Consider the following 15,685-nt stretch of genomic DNA (forward strand, 5'->3'; position numbering starts at 1 on the left):
TTTCAAATAACTACATTGCATTTACGACACTTAACACAGACTATAATGATATTATTACTAAATAATTAGAATTTTTAATTTTTATTTTTGTATAGAGGAATGATATGCCACTATTTGATTTGTCTTATCACTCAATAATTCTTTTTTCTTTAAGGGAAGAAATTTGTATAATCATAAAAATTCCAAATTTTTTGATGTTTTTGGTGCGTATTGAATTCATTTCAATCAATTTCATATTCTTTTCTACGTATTAATGCTATATTCTCTAAATATATATATATACATTAACTTGTGAACGATAAAAATAATATATAAAAATAGTTAAATGATATTTGAAGTAATTCCCAAGAAAACTAGAAGAAAATAAAATTTTATTTTCCACGAATCTTATATCTTATATTGTACTAAATTATAGCAAACCATGTTGCTATTTTGAAAAATTTTAAATACAAACCTGATCTCCTATATATATATATATAGGATTCATTTATATATATATATATATAAATGAATGTTTATTTGTCCCGTATGCGTTCCTATACCATTCATCCGATTGCGATGAAACTTTGGTGAGTAGTTTTGCGTACGCCCCCGAAGTTTTTTGAATTAGTTTGGACCCGTTAGGTGGCAATGGGGTCGAAATATTTTAAAAAAATTGTATTTATGCTCCGATTTGGCACATATTCAGAATACGTGTTACATGAAAATAAATATTTTTGCGAAAAATGGACCCGCTAAGTGGCGCTGGGGTTGAGATAGTTAGATAAATTGTATTCAGAATTGGCTTATATTCAGAATATATATTAGTTACGTAAAAAAAAAATTTTTACAAAAACTATACCCGCTAGGTGGCGCCGGTGTCGAGATATTTACGAAACAAACGACAAATATACAAACAGACTTTCTTCTTCTATGTATATAAAAGGCAATATTCGTATGTGTATCCGCTATAGTCTAAAAAAACTACTGGACCAATTTATGGTCGGGTTTTTGCAAAATGGTCCGCGTTGTCCGGAGAAGTTATAAAGCTATTGAAATCCTCGATCTGACCAGAAGAAAAAAAGTTAGGGTTATTTTTAACCGACTACTGTGTTTATAGAGTAGTTTGAATTAAATCCGATAGGAAGTGCTGTTTTGACAATTGGATTTATTTACATTATTTTTATAAAGTGAAAAATTAAATTTTGTGAAGTTCGTAATGTTTTGTTAAGTTTCTTAATGTTCAGTATTAATTGTGATAATTTTGCAGCCGTATCTCTTTTCGTTAAAAAGTTATTTTTCACCGTTCACTGTGTGTGTTTGCAGAATGGTTTGAATTAAATCTGATAGGTAGTGCTGTTGTGTTTTCAATTAGATTTATTTACATTCTAACTTTTATAAAGTGAAAAGTTAAATTTTGTGAAGTTCCGTAATGTTCAGTTTTTTAATGTTTTATCAAACTTTCAATTGTGTTCATTTAATCTGTATATATATATATATATATATATACTCAAATTTAGCAATAGCGAAGCATTGCTGGATCTGCTAATATTTAATATAAAAATTTAAGATAAATTAATTGTTAATCAATAAGATATTTATATTGTACTGATAAAAATTATAAATTTAACCCCGTTTTTTATTTAATTCACCAGTTTTAGGAAAAAAGGAATAATTGTTCTGTCAGAAGTTTTTTAATTTTCTTTTTTTTGATGCTGCTACAATGACGGTTTCTGTAAATAAAATATTTTTATTTATAAAAACTCAAAAGTGAAGCTATATAAGTAGGTCGATCGGAAATGAAATAACTAATGTAGAAAATAAATAAATAATAAAAACAGAATAATAGACCAGTAAGGTATTACTCTAATACGTTTACCTCAATAATGTCATGTACATTGCTACAGACAGTATAGAAGGCGAGGTACTTGGTATGAATGTTGATTAATTGAGTGGGTGGGTATCTGACTGAGGTGTGGTATGTAACCTAATAGTGCTCGCTGGCAAAACAGCTACAATAACTATAAGATTCATGTATGTCTTAACTTATAATTTTTAGATTTATCAGAAATATAAGAGTTACTTAATTCGTTCGTGTTACTTCAAATAATACTTTTTATCATTTACCCGGGAGGAAAGCTCGCCAAAATTTTCAAGAATTATTTGCTGGAACATTTTTTTGCATTTTTAATTTGCTATATAATTATTTTCCTTGATTCTTATGCAATATAATAATAATAATAAACATGGATCATTTTGAATTTCGAATTTTTCAAATTGCTCATGAAATTACAAAAAATAAAAACTACAACCTTCTCACTTTTCACACGACCAAAACAACAGAAAAAAATAAAAAAAATAACTTTTTTTATGTCACCTTAATTTGTTACGTTTATTTTACTGTATTTTAAAACTTTTTAAGTTTGGATATACAGCGTGTCCCACGAAGAAACAGATATAATTAAAAAACGTTCATATAAACATAGGTCTGTAAACGCTTTTTTTCGAATTATGGCTAGCGAATGATTTTAGCTCTTCTAATAAAAAGAAGCCCTATTGTAATTTTTGGGACCCAAGTTAAGGAGTAAAGTTGGTGGTTTTTTTATGTAATTTGAGCTGGGAAATAGGATAAAACAGAATGTAACTTCAGTCGTTTTTAAAATATCCGACGTAATACACAAAATTCGGTGTCGAAAAACAATTTTTTTTTAGGTTTGTAGTACAATAGCTTTGTTGAATCACTAATAAATGAGGAAGATTTAATAACGAAACTTGTAGAGAATTTAATTCGGAGAAAATTAATATAAATACTACCAATAAAAGTAAATACAACATTTTAAAAATGGTTTTTTTTTTAAGCAAAACAGACGAAAAGTAGATAAAAAATCGTGTTATTCTTTCTTTACCTAATAAACATCCATTTAATAAATAAAAACGCTAATTACTGAAAATAATTTTAAAAGACAAAATTTATAAAATCATATTTTATTTGTGTATATTCAATAATTTACACAGGTAAAACAAGATGGTTACGTAAAAACCTAAATTGAAATGCAAGTTACTTTAGAAATATTAAAAAAAAAAAATGGATTGTATACATTGGCAATACTGTTATTTTATTTTGAAAGTTTCTTTTGAAACTTTTTCTAGAAAAAAGTTCAGTATATATACTACAGTTTAAGATTTAGTAAGTTGAATATGCTTGTTTGGACAGCTGGACATTCAATTCTCTTCTTTGTGTGACTATCAGAGAGCGAATTGAATGGGGTTTTTTGTTGTGTCCATGTTTTTGTTGATTTTTTACAACGACATTAAAGTATTTTCATTTTTGATTATTAATAATAAAAGAGTTAGTTTGCAACAGTGTAATTGTACATAAAAATAAATAAATGATTTTTAAAATGTATGTGTGTGTGTGTGTGTGTGTTTTTTGTGTTGTGTAAACTATTTATTATAGCCATTTGTCCTTTAGAATAGATTTTTTAATTAAAAATTAAAATATTGAACATCAAGTTATCTCCCATGAACAAAATTAATGTTTAACATCAGAATGAAACAAATTCATTCTAAATTAGCCGCTGGAATAAGCATTAGAATGATACAGCTTTGCATCACATCTGATATTTTTTAATTACTTTCTCACTGAAGATTTTTTGTTTTTTTAAATTTATTCTTTTGTTGGAGTTGAAAAGTTTAATTTTTTTACAAAATTTACAATTTTGGGGGTTAGACAATAGTTCCAATATTACTAAGTGTTTGGGTTATTGTATCTGTTATGTACTGTTATCAACAGATTTTGGGAAAAATTGTTAATTATGCAAGATGGGCATTAATTGCTTAAGGCCTTGAAGTTATACAATGACATCTCTGTAGATAGGCATCCTTTCTCATTATCAGTTTTTTTTTCTGAACCATTGATCCTTTCTTCCTCATTTTGGTACAGTGTATGTATATCACATCTTAGTAAGTCCAATCTAAGAAAGCTGATAAAAACCGTCAACATATACCGTCATATGCACCCTTGTATATGATCTGCAGAACACAGATCTACTTATTTTAGAAACTTTAGAAAGTTTAGAAACTTTGAAGTGCTTATCAGGAAAAACATACTAATCCCAACTAATATACAGATACTGTACTGAATATGATGGCTAAATTTACCATGAAGATATTTTGATAAGGAGCGAATAGTTTACATATGTTTACTAACTTTTGCTCTATTAAATCTACAGCCAATGAGCAGAAAGCTTGTCCTTTTCTGCTGAGCATTTCTGAAACCTAAAGTTTTTTCACTTGATTTAAACATAATTTAATGTTATAGAGTAGTAAATTAGTGTATTTTACTTTGTAAAAAAAAATACTAAAAGAGATATTATTTTTCATATGCCTTGTATATGAAATATAATATAAATATTTTTTTGAATGTAAGTAATATTTTATAAAATAGCTATATTAAATCAAATGGCAATACACTGCAGGAAATACTTTTTATACATTAAACAGTGAAATTAGATTACAACTCTTCATTATAACTAGAATTTCAAACGTAGCAAAGCAGTTAAGCACTTGCCTTAATATACAAAAGATTAACAGATTGGCGGAATAAAATAATGTAATTGGTTCTATGTTGAGCCAGTTGTTAATTACCAATATATTCCAGACTGATGAAGCTAACATGGCTATATATGCACTCTTTTTTATAATGAATAAGTTTTTATTTAGCAAAATAACCCACCTACATATCCCAGCATATTCCATATATCTTGGATTCTTCAAGATTATAATAAAAATCATTTATTAGGTCCAAGAAGGAAAAGTAGTTGCAATCAATACAACATTTTTGGTAATGTAAATCTACTATGCTTAGATTATTAGCTGAATCTTTCTAAAGATCTAAATACCTGTTCTGTTTTTAGTGGTTAATTTGACAATGGAGGAAAATATGATTGGTATGTTTTTTACAGATAATAACACAGATCAACAAAAAAAATAATAATTTGGAACTCAGATAAATGTAGATGAATTAGAATGTATTTTTTATGCTGAATCTTAAAATGAAACCAGTTTTTTTCATCACCCTTTGATTTTTAGTTATAACCCTTTAAAATATTGAGAAACTTCTTAAATAATAGAATACAGAAATAATAATAATAATAATAATAATTAAAATTAGAATTAAAATTCCTACTTTTATTTTGCAGACATTTACGTTTATCTTAATTTCTTTTTTCATATAATTCTTTTGTGTTCAGTGAAGTCTTCTGTTTTAATCATCCAGCAGCAGTCACTCATCATAGATTCATCCCATCTGGCTTGATAACATTGTTCCATCTCCAATATATCTCAGTGTAACCTTTCTACTTGTTCATCGTTGATGTCACCCAAGTTTAAAGGGAAAAAATCAAAGTGAGAATGTAAAAAATGAGTTTTCAACGACAATTTGCTGCCTAAATTTTTGTATTTCACTAAGAATTCATTTATAAGCTGATCATGATTTCAGCTATTTGTTTCCAAGAAAACTAGTAACAACATCTGTGAATGACTTCCATGCTGCTAGTTCTGTAGGATTCAGTTTGCTGTCAAATATATTTTCACGAATTAATTTTCTTATTTGTGGCCCAATGAATATTCCCTCTTTTAATTTGGCTTCACTTAGTTGTGAAAAACTTAGCTAAAGATTTAAAGCCATCTTCCCTTTTTCTAATGCTTTTACAAAATTCTTCATCAGGCCTAGTTTTATGTATAGAGGTGGTAAAATAATATGATTTGCTTTGACATGGGAAATATAGACAATGTTTTCCTTTCTTGGGGTAAACTTATTTCTTTTTGGCCAGTCTTTAACTGTGTTGAGTTTATCTGTTGTCCAACTATCCCACAAACACAAGAAACACATATATTTCATAAAACCACTGGGACCGAGAAGAAGCCCTATTGCTTTCAGGTTAGCAATGATTTGCCATGAGTGTCCATCATACTGAATAGCTTTTAAAATTTTTGTCATATATTAAAAAAACTTATTCAAGTTATGCAACAACACTGCCTTTAAGCTTTTTTTTAATGAGTGTAAATATAGCAACGATCATGAATAACATATTCAATGTTCAGTTCAGACATTAGCCCCCCTAACATCATGACAGGAACAAATTAAACCATCTCTTCTAAAGTATTTCAGTAAATTTTCGTTTCGAATTCTACATACTGAAATTTTAGTATTCTTGTTTAATAAATTCCATTCTTTAAGACATGAACCTAGGAGTTCTCCATGTTGTTTCAACAAATACAAATCATACATTAGGTAACTCAGTTCTACTTGTGTGATGAGGTGAGGTTAAGTATTTGATTCTTCTGGAATGTAATTAATATCTGTTGAAGTTGAGGATTCATTGGTTGAGCTGATGAATCCTCAACTTTCTTTCCAAGAAGTTGGACCAATCAGAAATAGTAAATCAACACCATAAAGTACTGGTCTCATAGCTGAACAAGCATTTGTGTATGCAATACTCTTTTATTGTTTGAATTAAAACCATTAACATTTGTTAATCAAAAATAGCAGGCATCATAATGGTTAGTAGGCTCTTGCCAAATTATAGGTACACCAAAAGGCAAATGCTCTTTTTATCCTGTTAACCACTGGGTTAATTTAATGTAGCACTTGATGCATGCTACATGTGAAGTTTAGAATTTATCTTGGCCTCCCAAGGGACAGTCAAAATAATGTTTATAAACAGTTTTCAGCAGATTCGATACTAGTTTTTGTTGACTTTTCTTGGTGAATTCTCCGCAAATGTAACAAAAAATATTTGGAGAATTTTTACAAGCCTGATTTTTATTCTATTGTTAAATTCAAAATGTTTTAATGATTGAAAGTAAACGAAATACTTTCATAATTATAAAAATAATTAAGTTTTAATTTATAAATACTTAATTACTTAAGATACTTCATAAAATTATTTCACCATGGAGTGCAATAAAACACAGTGTGAAACACACACAAAACTTAACAAATTTTGATGTTCAATAAAATAATACCAAAAGTTGTTCTGTCATAAAAAATCATTCAGTAAATTTATGGCATCACTTATGAAACAATCTTTATAATTTGTGTATGATAAAACCACTACCAGAACTAAAGAATACAGCAAGTCACACCAAGAGCTGAACTCATACTGAAGAAACTTTCATTGCATTGAATTACTTGTTACTTGACTCACTAACATGTTTATACATGTATGGAAATTACATCATTCGACTGTTATGTAACAAATATAGATGTACAGCATGCATCACAATATAGATCAGATGTGAATAAGCAAACAGATGTACTAACTTATTTGTATTGTTGGTTCCACAAATGATGGAAACAAATATATTCAAGGGCTTGTAACTTACGTGATGGATTGTTTTGAAACACTTATTCTGATTCAGCATATAAAATGCTACATAGAACTCCTACTCCTTTTTTCAGTTCCAAATTTTATGTTGACCAGTGTAATTGAAGATATAGGATATGATATTTGTGTTCAATACAGCTTTTGAAGATTATAGAAAGAATTTCACTAAACGACTAAATGATTGAGGAGAAAAATAGGAATTTTTCCCAGATTAATATAACAAAAGTATTTACTGAATTTAATTGAATTATTGAGTAAAGGAGAACTAATCTCAGCTTATACCATAAAATGATGTTATAATAACATAAAGAGAAACTATGTGGAAATAATAAAATTTAATAAAGAGTTTTTTAAAAACCAACTATATCTAAATATATTTGCACACTTATTTAAACATAAATTAAACAACAAAGACTTTCTTTTAATACATTCCATTTGGTTATTCTGGGACTTTCACATAGTCCGTTCTTCAGACATCTGAATTTCTAGTCTGCTAGTGTCTTATTGTTTTCTTCGTATGCAAAATACTACAGTTTTACTTGGGAACCAGAGAAAAAGGTTTCAAATTGATAAATTACTGGAAAATCTTCATGCTTAGAGTCAGTATCAATAACAGCATAATCTTTAATCAGTTCCTGTATTAAATATTTGTTATGTAATGGTATGAACATACTTGAAGTTCCTGATATGTTATTCTAGAATTAAGCATTCAGATATTTGTGATTAAGTAAGCAAACTACCATTATAAAAAATGTTTATTTTAGTTTTTTTTTTATTATGAGTGTATAATGTAATTTTCTTTCATTATTTTCTTTTTATTTATCTATTTTTATAATTAATAAAAGTAATTCTGTTAGTATATATCATATTTGCCTGAATATCAGTCAAAAGTTTTTCCTACATTTATTAATAGTTAAGTTATTTCATAGCTTATTTTCGTTTTTTTTATTTCTAATGGTGGATTTAATACAGTTTATATTTATAGTAATAACCACCTTCAATTATTACTATCACCTACTATTATTATTAATAATAGTACATAATTAATGAAAAACGTTTTGTGGATGAGGATTTTTCAAACATGGGCTGAAAGTCTGATTCAGAAACTTATTTCTTAGAAAATAGTGATCCATGTTAATATTAGAAGCATTCAGGGGTTATTAGACCAAAAACCTAAAATTGAAAGTAAAAAAACTAAACATTGATTTAATTATAATACTTGATGGTACGACTTCACAGTTACAGGTTGTGGATAAACCTTTTGAAGATAATGTTTTAAAAAAAAATTATATTTGTGCGATGCAAAACAACAGTCATCAGCTAACTCCTGGTGGAAGAATAAAAAAAACCTTCTGTGAGCTTGTTATGTGAGTGGATTATTAAGTCATGGAACTCGATAATACCAGTTAGCATTAGACACGGATTTAAGAAATGTTGCATTAGCAGTACATTAGAAGATGATATTCTATGGGAAGAAGAATCAAATAATTAAAACAACATTTTATTTTCAGATGGCAGTAGTGATTATGATAGCATCAGTTCAAGTGTTCATGATTTTTGTGAGTGTTCAAGTGTTGTGAGTGACTTTTGTGAATTAGTGGATTTTTTAATGCAGTCTTTTTTGTGAAATTGTAGAAAAACAAATTAAATAAAAATGTTAAAATAGCAATCATTATTATTTCTTTTAAAATATTTTATACTAAAAATCTTGTACATAATTTTACATTTTTGTTTTTTTATTATGATGCTTTTTAGGTATCAAATTTAAGCATAAAATTATAAAATAGTAATATAATTGCATAATAAAAAATATCTATAGTATTAAGTAATTACATATAATAAATTTCAAAATTAATTTCTTATTGGTGGTAAAATAATTCGTATATATATATATAATATATAATTTAATTCATATATATATATCATTTATAAATTTACAAAATAAATACATTTTTTCTTATTGTTTTATTGTTTACAGCTGGGGTTGCGGCAGAGAAGGGCTACTTCGGACCTTGGCAAATGTGCAAGCAACTACTTTATGGCAGAACGAAATGTGGAGACGAAGTATCAAGATTCAGGCCTGTTGGTGAGTAAAGAAAACATAAATTCTTCCCAAAAATCTAATTCTTAAAAATTTTATAAATAAAAATTTAATAAAAAATAGGATTAATCTGAAAATTTTCAAAAATGTACAAGATTCAAGGTGTTGCTTGAAGATAAAAGAAGTGTCAGTTAATTGAAATTAAAGTGGTTTATGAAAACCAGTCATCCTGTCTTTATTTTACCCAATACATACCATTTATATTTACTGTTCAGTTAAAGGATAAAAAAGAAAATTGTTTATCATATTTATTTCTAATAATTTTTACAAAATTTATTTATCACTTATTTTTTAAGTAAATAAAATTATATCAATACTTTATATTTATTTTTTTTTAAGTTTTTGGATCACAGTATGTTTTCTTCAGTTACATTTTTGTTTTAAAAAATAAATTTATATACTATTTTTAAAACATATAATATTGAATTTAATAAACATACCTTTTGTTTTGATGGATCTTCCTCATTTATGTTTGAATGTTTTTTTTTTTTTTTTTTTGCATTACAACTGACATTTAATATCGATCATTCCTTTTTTTTCTTTTTTTTTAAATAATTGCAAGAAAATACAGAATTATATTCTTGGCATTAATTTATTTTTATCCTACTTTAATAAATTAAATATCACTGATGAATTTAAAAATACTACTTTCACTACTGCAAAATTGAATGCAACTCTTTGTAAACGGTATTTCCATAATTTGTTAATGTAGAAAAAAGATCTTATTTAGATTAACATACATTTTTTAAACTATATTTACAAAAAATTCATTTTTGTTGTAAGAAGAATTAAAGTTATAGTTAAAATAATATATATATAATTAAGCTAAATAGCTTATTTACAAAATTTAAATGCTTGACTTACCAGAGTATTTTGGCTACTGGAATCATCCCTTGAATTTTCCTTTAAATAAAAACGTTTATTGATAATACTCATTATATTGTTAATTTCCTTCTTGAGAAGATGGTATACACAGTGCACTATTTTATAACACTAAGAGGTAAAAATATCTATTGGTATTTTATACACAGTGATTCAGGAGGAAAGGGAAATAATTTCAGAAATGTTTCTAGAAGTTGACGTAAGGAAAAATTTCATTTAAACATATGCCTGGAAACACTTTGTTATCAAGTTACAGCTAGCGAAAAATTTAGCCCAGATTTAGTTCTCCCAGTGAAATGAAGTCATACTGAAATTTTTAAATCATTAATGATTTGTCTTTATGATTTTTTATGTTTTTTGGCCTGAAAAATTGTATAAAACAGGTCCCAGAACTATATCTCTCCCTTAACTTTCACAGTATCCTCTGGAAAACAGAGAATCTCGCAGATTAAAAACATGTTTTTTATTGAAGTACAATAACTTAGTTCAGTGATTAATAAATCTGTAAATTCTATTATCAGATTTTATTCTGAGAAACTGATGTAATAAAGCCTATGAAAAACAAAAAGAAAATCAACATTATCTATTAAAAGTGAAACAGATCAAAACTTAACAGAAAAATGTTATGAATTTGTAAAAATTAATTAACAATTAATTAATTGTTTATAGCATTTTTTAGTACTAAACCATAAAGTATTTTGTAGTATTTTTGTGAGAATGGCCCACTTCCCAGCACTCATTTTCATCTGAAGTCAACTGGTACTTGTTGAAAGGAAAAATATTCTTCAGGTGGTACAGCTTACTTTGTCCTAAAATAAGCACATGAAGAATTTCTGTACAACTCAATATTCCACAAAGTGCAAAGTGCATACTCAGAACAGACTATGTCCTTACCATGTTTAGAAAGTTCATCACCCTCAGCTTGGTGATCATGCCAGACGACTATAGTTTTGTCAATGAGATAACAAAAACTACCTCTTAATTCTATTTATTCTGATTTTGGATGAAGCTACTTTTTTACCCATAATGGAATTAACAACACATGGAATTCACATTAGTAGTCTGAAGAAAACCCACTTGCTGTAGTTGAATCAAGTTTCCAGCAATGACTTTCGGTGAACCTTTGGTATGACATGAAATCGACAACCAATTAACAGGCCTCTTCATACTAGAATAACGTGTCACAGGATGAAATTATCTGGAATTTTTAAACAATGAATTTCTTACAATTCTTGAAAATTTCTCACTAGCAAAATGAACTGAAATGAACTATCAACTTGATAGAGCACCAACATATTTCACGAATGAAGTAAGACAATTCTTAAATGAAAAATTTACTGATAAATGGATTAGATGTAGAGGCCCGGTAAATTAGCCACCTAGATTACCAGACGTTACTTCCTTAGATTACAGTTTACAGGGATGAATGAAATATGAGGTTTACAACAAAAAGTAAATATACATGATGAACTGATAGCTCGCATTCTCAATGCTGCTGCCCTTATCAAGGAACAAGAAGATATCATTAAATTGATAGAAAATGTAAGGAAACGAGTTGAAAAGTGCATTGTCAGTGGTGGAATTTTCAAAAATTTATTGTAAATTATTATAAGATAAACACCACAGTGAATATTTTTTTCTTTTAATTAAATTAAAAGTACATCTCATATATATTGGTCCATGGGGGGATTGCTTATTGTTCACTAGTTGAACAGATCGTAATGTACACATAGGAAAATAAAATAAATAAGTAATTTAAAAGTATTTTAATTTTTCAAAGATTTAAATTGCACTAAAATCACCTGTAAAAGTTAAATTTATATTCATTTATTTTTCTACATTATTTACATTATTACTTTTTTATTTTTTGTTTATTTATTCTAAAATAATTAATAGCAAAATTAAATTGTTCATAATAATGAATGATTCATTAATTTTAAATAGTTTGCAAACATTATTTCATAAACATTGAATGTATTTGTAAAGAAAACATATTATAGCAATATATAGAGTATAATATTTTAGAAATAATTATTTTTAACTGTTTTTATTTTCAAAAATAACTTTACTAAGTTATTCGTTATTGTTGAAAACGGTTGTTATGATAAATAGTTTTTAGTTATTGCACAATGCTTGAAATATGGAAGACTTTTTAATGTATCATTTCATTTTATTCGTTTTTAATCTCAAAATAAAACTGACTATTTATTTTATATTCGTAATAGTGGTGTCACAAATCGTATGCTTATTAAAACATTTAAACCATTAGATTCATTTTTTTTTGTGTTAAAAAAATAATAATTCTGTTTTATTCTCAAGGAACTTTAACAAGAACAATAGCACAAATTTCAGAAAGAGTCTAAATTTATTTTAAAATTAAATTAAATAAAACATTTATTTAAATTTATTTTTATTTTATTAATAATGAAATTATATCATATGCAGAGAAGGGAACAACATCTCATTTGTAGTGTAAGAATTATGAATACAGAAATAAATTATATTTAATTCTCAAAATAAAAAAAGAGATACTCGTATACTAAACGGATTTAATCAAAAAGAAAAACGTATTAAAAAGTTGCTTTCAAAAGAATTAAAATCCAACATTTTTAATTGATTGAAATGCACATCAAATATTTTTTTGTTGAAATTTGTAAGCTAATCAGAGAGCAAAGAAATTCAAATATAGGATACTTCATGACATATTCTAAACATATTTTATCATTAAGTTGAAAAAAGAAGCTAGGAAAAGTGATATGAAAGCTTCCAGAATGTATTTAACCTTATCATGGGGTTAGCCTTTTGTCCTACTTACACGAAAATTTCATGTCATCATTTCTTCTTTGGTTCAGATCATAGACTTGTTTCGCCCCTCTAATGTTTCCTTTTTACAACCAGTGCATAGTTTTAAGGTTTGTTAGGGTATTTTAGCCCTATATTTTTTAACAAATGTTTTGCTCATTTCTCTCGGTAAGCAAAAATTTTGTTATAAGGAGAAACTGTTTAAATCTTTTTGAACATCTTCATTTCTAATTCTAGCAAATGGAACACGCCCTTGACATTTCACAGAAAAGAGTTACTTGCACTGCAGATCATTTTCATTCTCATTTAAAATAATTAAATCATCAGCAAACCCTAATGCATTAATATAAATATCCTCAAGCAGAATGCCCAGAGACTCTTGTAAAAAGACACTTTTTCCATTGATCAGTTCCATAGATCTGTTTACCTGTTTGGCAAACAGTAGCTTGTCATGCCAGTTTATCAGTTGATAGATTCATTGGCAAATTGGCACAAAAATTTAATTACATCAGTTTCCATACAAAAAAGTCACTATACCAAATTTTACACATTTTCCTATTCAAAAGACATAAGCGAAATAGATATCAACACACACACACACACTCTTACAGAATTTCATCTTAATTTTATTCACGTTTTTGGATTGAATAGTACCTTAAAATGTATTAAATGCAAAATTCTGACCTACTTTATAATAGGTCAGAACTTTACCTTATAGCATTATAATATCTGGAAAATTACTTTCTTTTTCCTGTTTAGCCCCTGGTAATTACCTTTCAGATAATACTTCAGAGGATGAATGGGGATGATATGTATGAGCGTAAATGAAGTGTAGTCTTGTACCGTCTCAGTTCGACCATTCCTAAGATGTGTGGTTAATTGGAACCCAACCACCAAAGAACACCGTTATCCACGATCTAGTACTCAAATCCATGTAAAAATAACTGACTTTACTAGGACTCGAACACTGGAACTCTCAGCTTCCAAATCAGCTGATTTGCGAAGATGCATTCACCACTAGACCAATCCGGTGGGTTCTGGAAAAGTACTTGTAAAAATTGTTAGTAACATCTACTGGAATTATATGACAGTATACCAATCAGTTACTAACAAAGGTTAATTTTCTCAGATTATAAATGTTGATGTGATATTTGAAATTGTCATATTTGAAATTAGATTTTGGTATTTTAAAAAAGTATTAACATTTTCAAAAATGAGGTATTGGGTTTGTTGCAAATTTTATGTTTTAGGTCCTTACTTGTTCATTTAAACCAAAAAAAACATATATATATATATTTTTGTGTCGGACTGCTTTTGGCTTTTTATCTCAGGGTTGACGAAACCAATTTTCTTCAAATTTGGCTCAAATATTTCTGTATGTGGAACACTGATCACATTAATTTTTTTTCAAAATCTGTTAGGGTTAGGGATATCATAAAAAAACAGTTTGGATTTTTAATAATCATGATATTTTAAGGTATTCTTTAATCAAAAATGTAAATAAAATTAAGATGAAATTCTGAATGAATTAATAAATGTGTGTGCATGCGCATGTGTTTATGTGTATATACTGGTCTTAAAATTGAAATATCTTTTTTTTCTTTTGCTCTATCTCTATTCAGTTTAAATATTTTTCAATGATTTTTTGAAAGTTTATGCTTAATATATAGAGTTATAAAGAAATGTCTACAAATTTTTTTTAAACATAGACCCCAGACCAAAAACGCTGAAAAGATTAAAAAAATTTTTTTTTTGTTATTTAAGCCTTTATTGAAGAGAGTGTTAGATTTAGAGAAAACTTTACTTGTAAAGTATATGAATTTTTTTTTAAATTCTTAAAATTTATTACCCACCTCTAAAAAATATGTATTCTGTTTTTTGTTTTTTGTCTCTTAACTTTTTTATTTTTATTAATAGCTGGGTAAGACATGCTTTGCCAGATTTAAATGTTACTTTCTTTAAAGCTTGTCCCATGATATCAGTTGCCTAAAATATCTCCATCAAGTAATTAAGAAAAAAAATACAAGTTATTCTACTTGAGGAGTATAGAGCTACATTTGAAATTACAAAAAAAATAATCCTAACAAATTGTAAAAAATTTTTCCTAGATTTGTGTCTTGATATTTTTCTCTTGAAATATATATTCTAAGAGTAAATCATAAAAAACTGTTTGAAAAAGAAAATGGGGTGGGATTTCTGATTTCCAGTTCACACACTGTTTAAAATTTAAAACTTTGATTAGTAAATCTCATAATAAAAAAAAAATTCTGTAAGGTGAGGGTTTCTCTCTGAACAATATTTCAAAATATATTTTTTTGCATAACTTGATGTAAGTATTATGAGCTTAATTATTTTCTCCTTTAATCTTTATCACACGCAACATGAGTAAGTAAATGCAAAAAACTACTTTCCCTCAAAAGGATTTTCCTTCTAAATGATTTTTAAGTTAACATAAACCTAAAATTTTAATTAGGGTTAAAAATGTTCATAACTACTACAGTTTTATTAATATTGGATTGATTTTTTTGTG

General features: G+C 27.1%; 1 protein-coding gene across 1 annotated transcript in view; it reads left to right on the forward strand.

The window, feature by feature from the left end:
- LOC142318903 (uncharacterized) overlaps window positions 1-15,685 on the forward strand; it is a 479,132-nt gene that overhangs the window by 421,619 nt on the left and 41,828 nt on the right. The window contains exon 3 of the mRNA XM_075355553.1: window positions 9,349-9,456. Coding sequence (XP_075211668.1) covers window positions 9,349-9,456 — 108 coding nt within the window. The remainder of the gene's footprint in view (window positions 1-9,348; window positions 9,457-15,685) is intronic.

This window comes from Lycorma delicatula, chromosome 2, assembly GCF_047948215.1.
Source record: "Lycorma delicatula isolate Av1 chromosome 2, ASM4794821v1, whole genome shotgun sequence".
NCBI classification, from domain to species: Eukaryota; Metazoa; Arthropoda; class Insecta; order Hemiptera; family Fulgoridae; genus Lycorma; species Lycorma delicatula.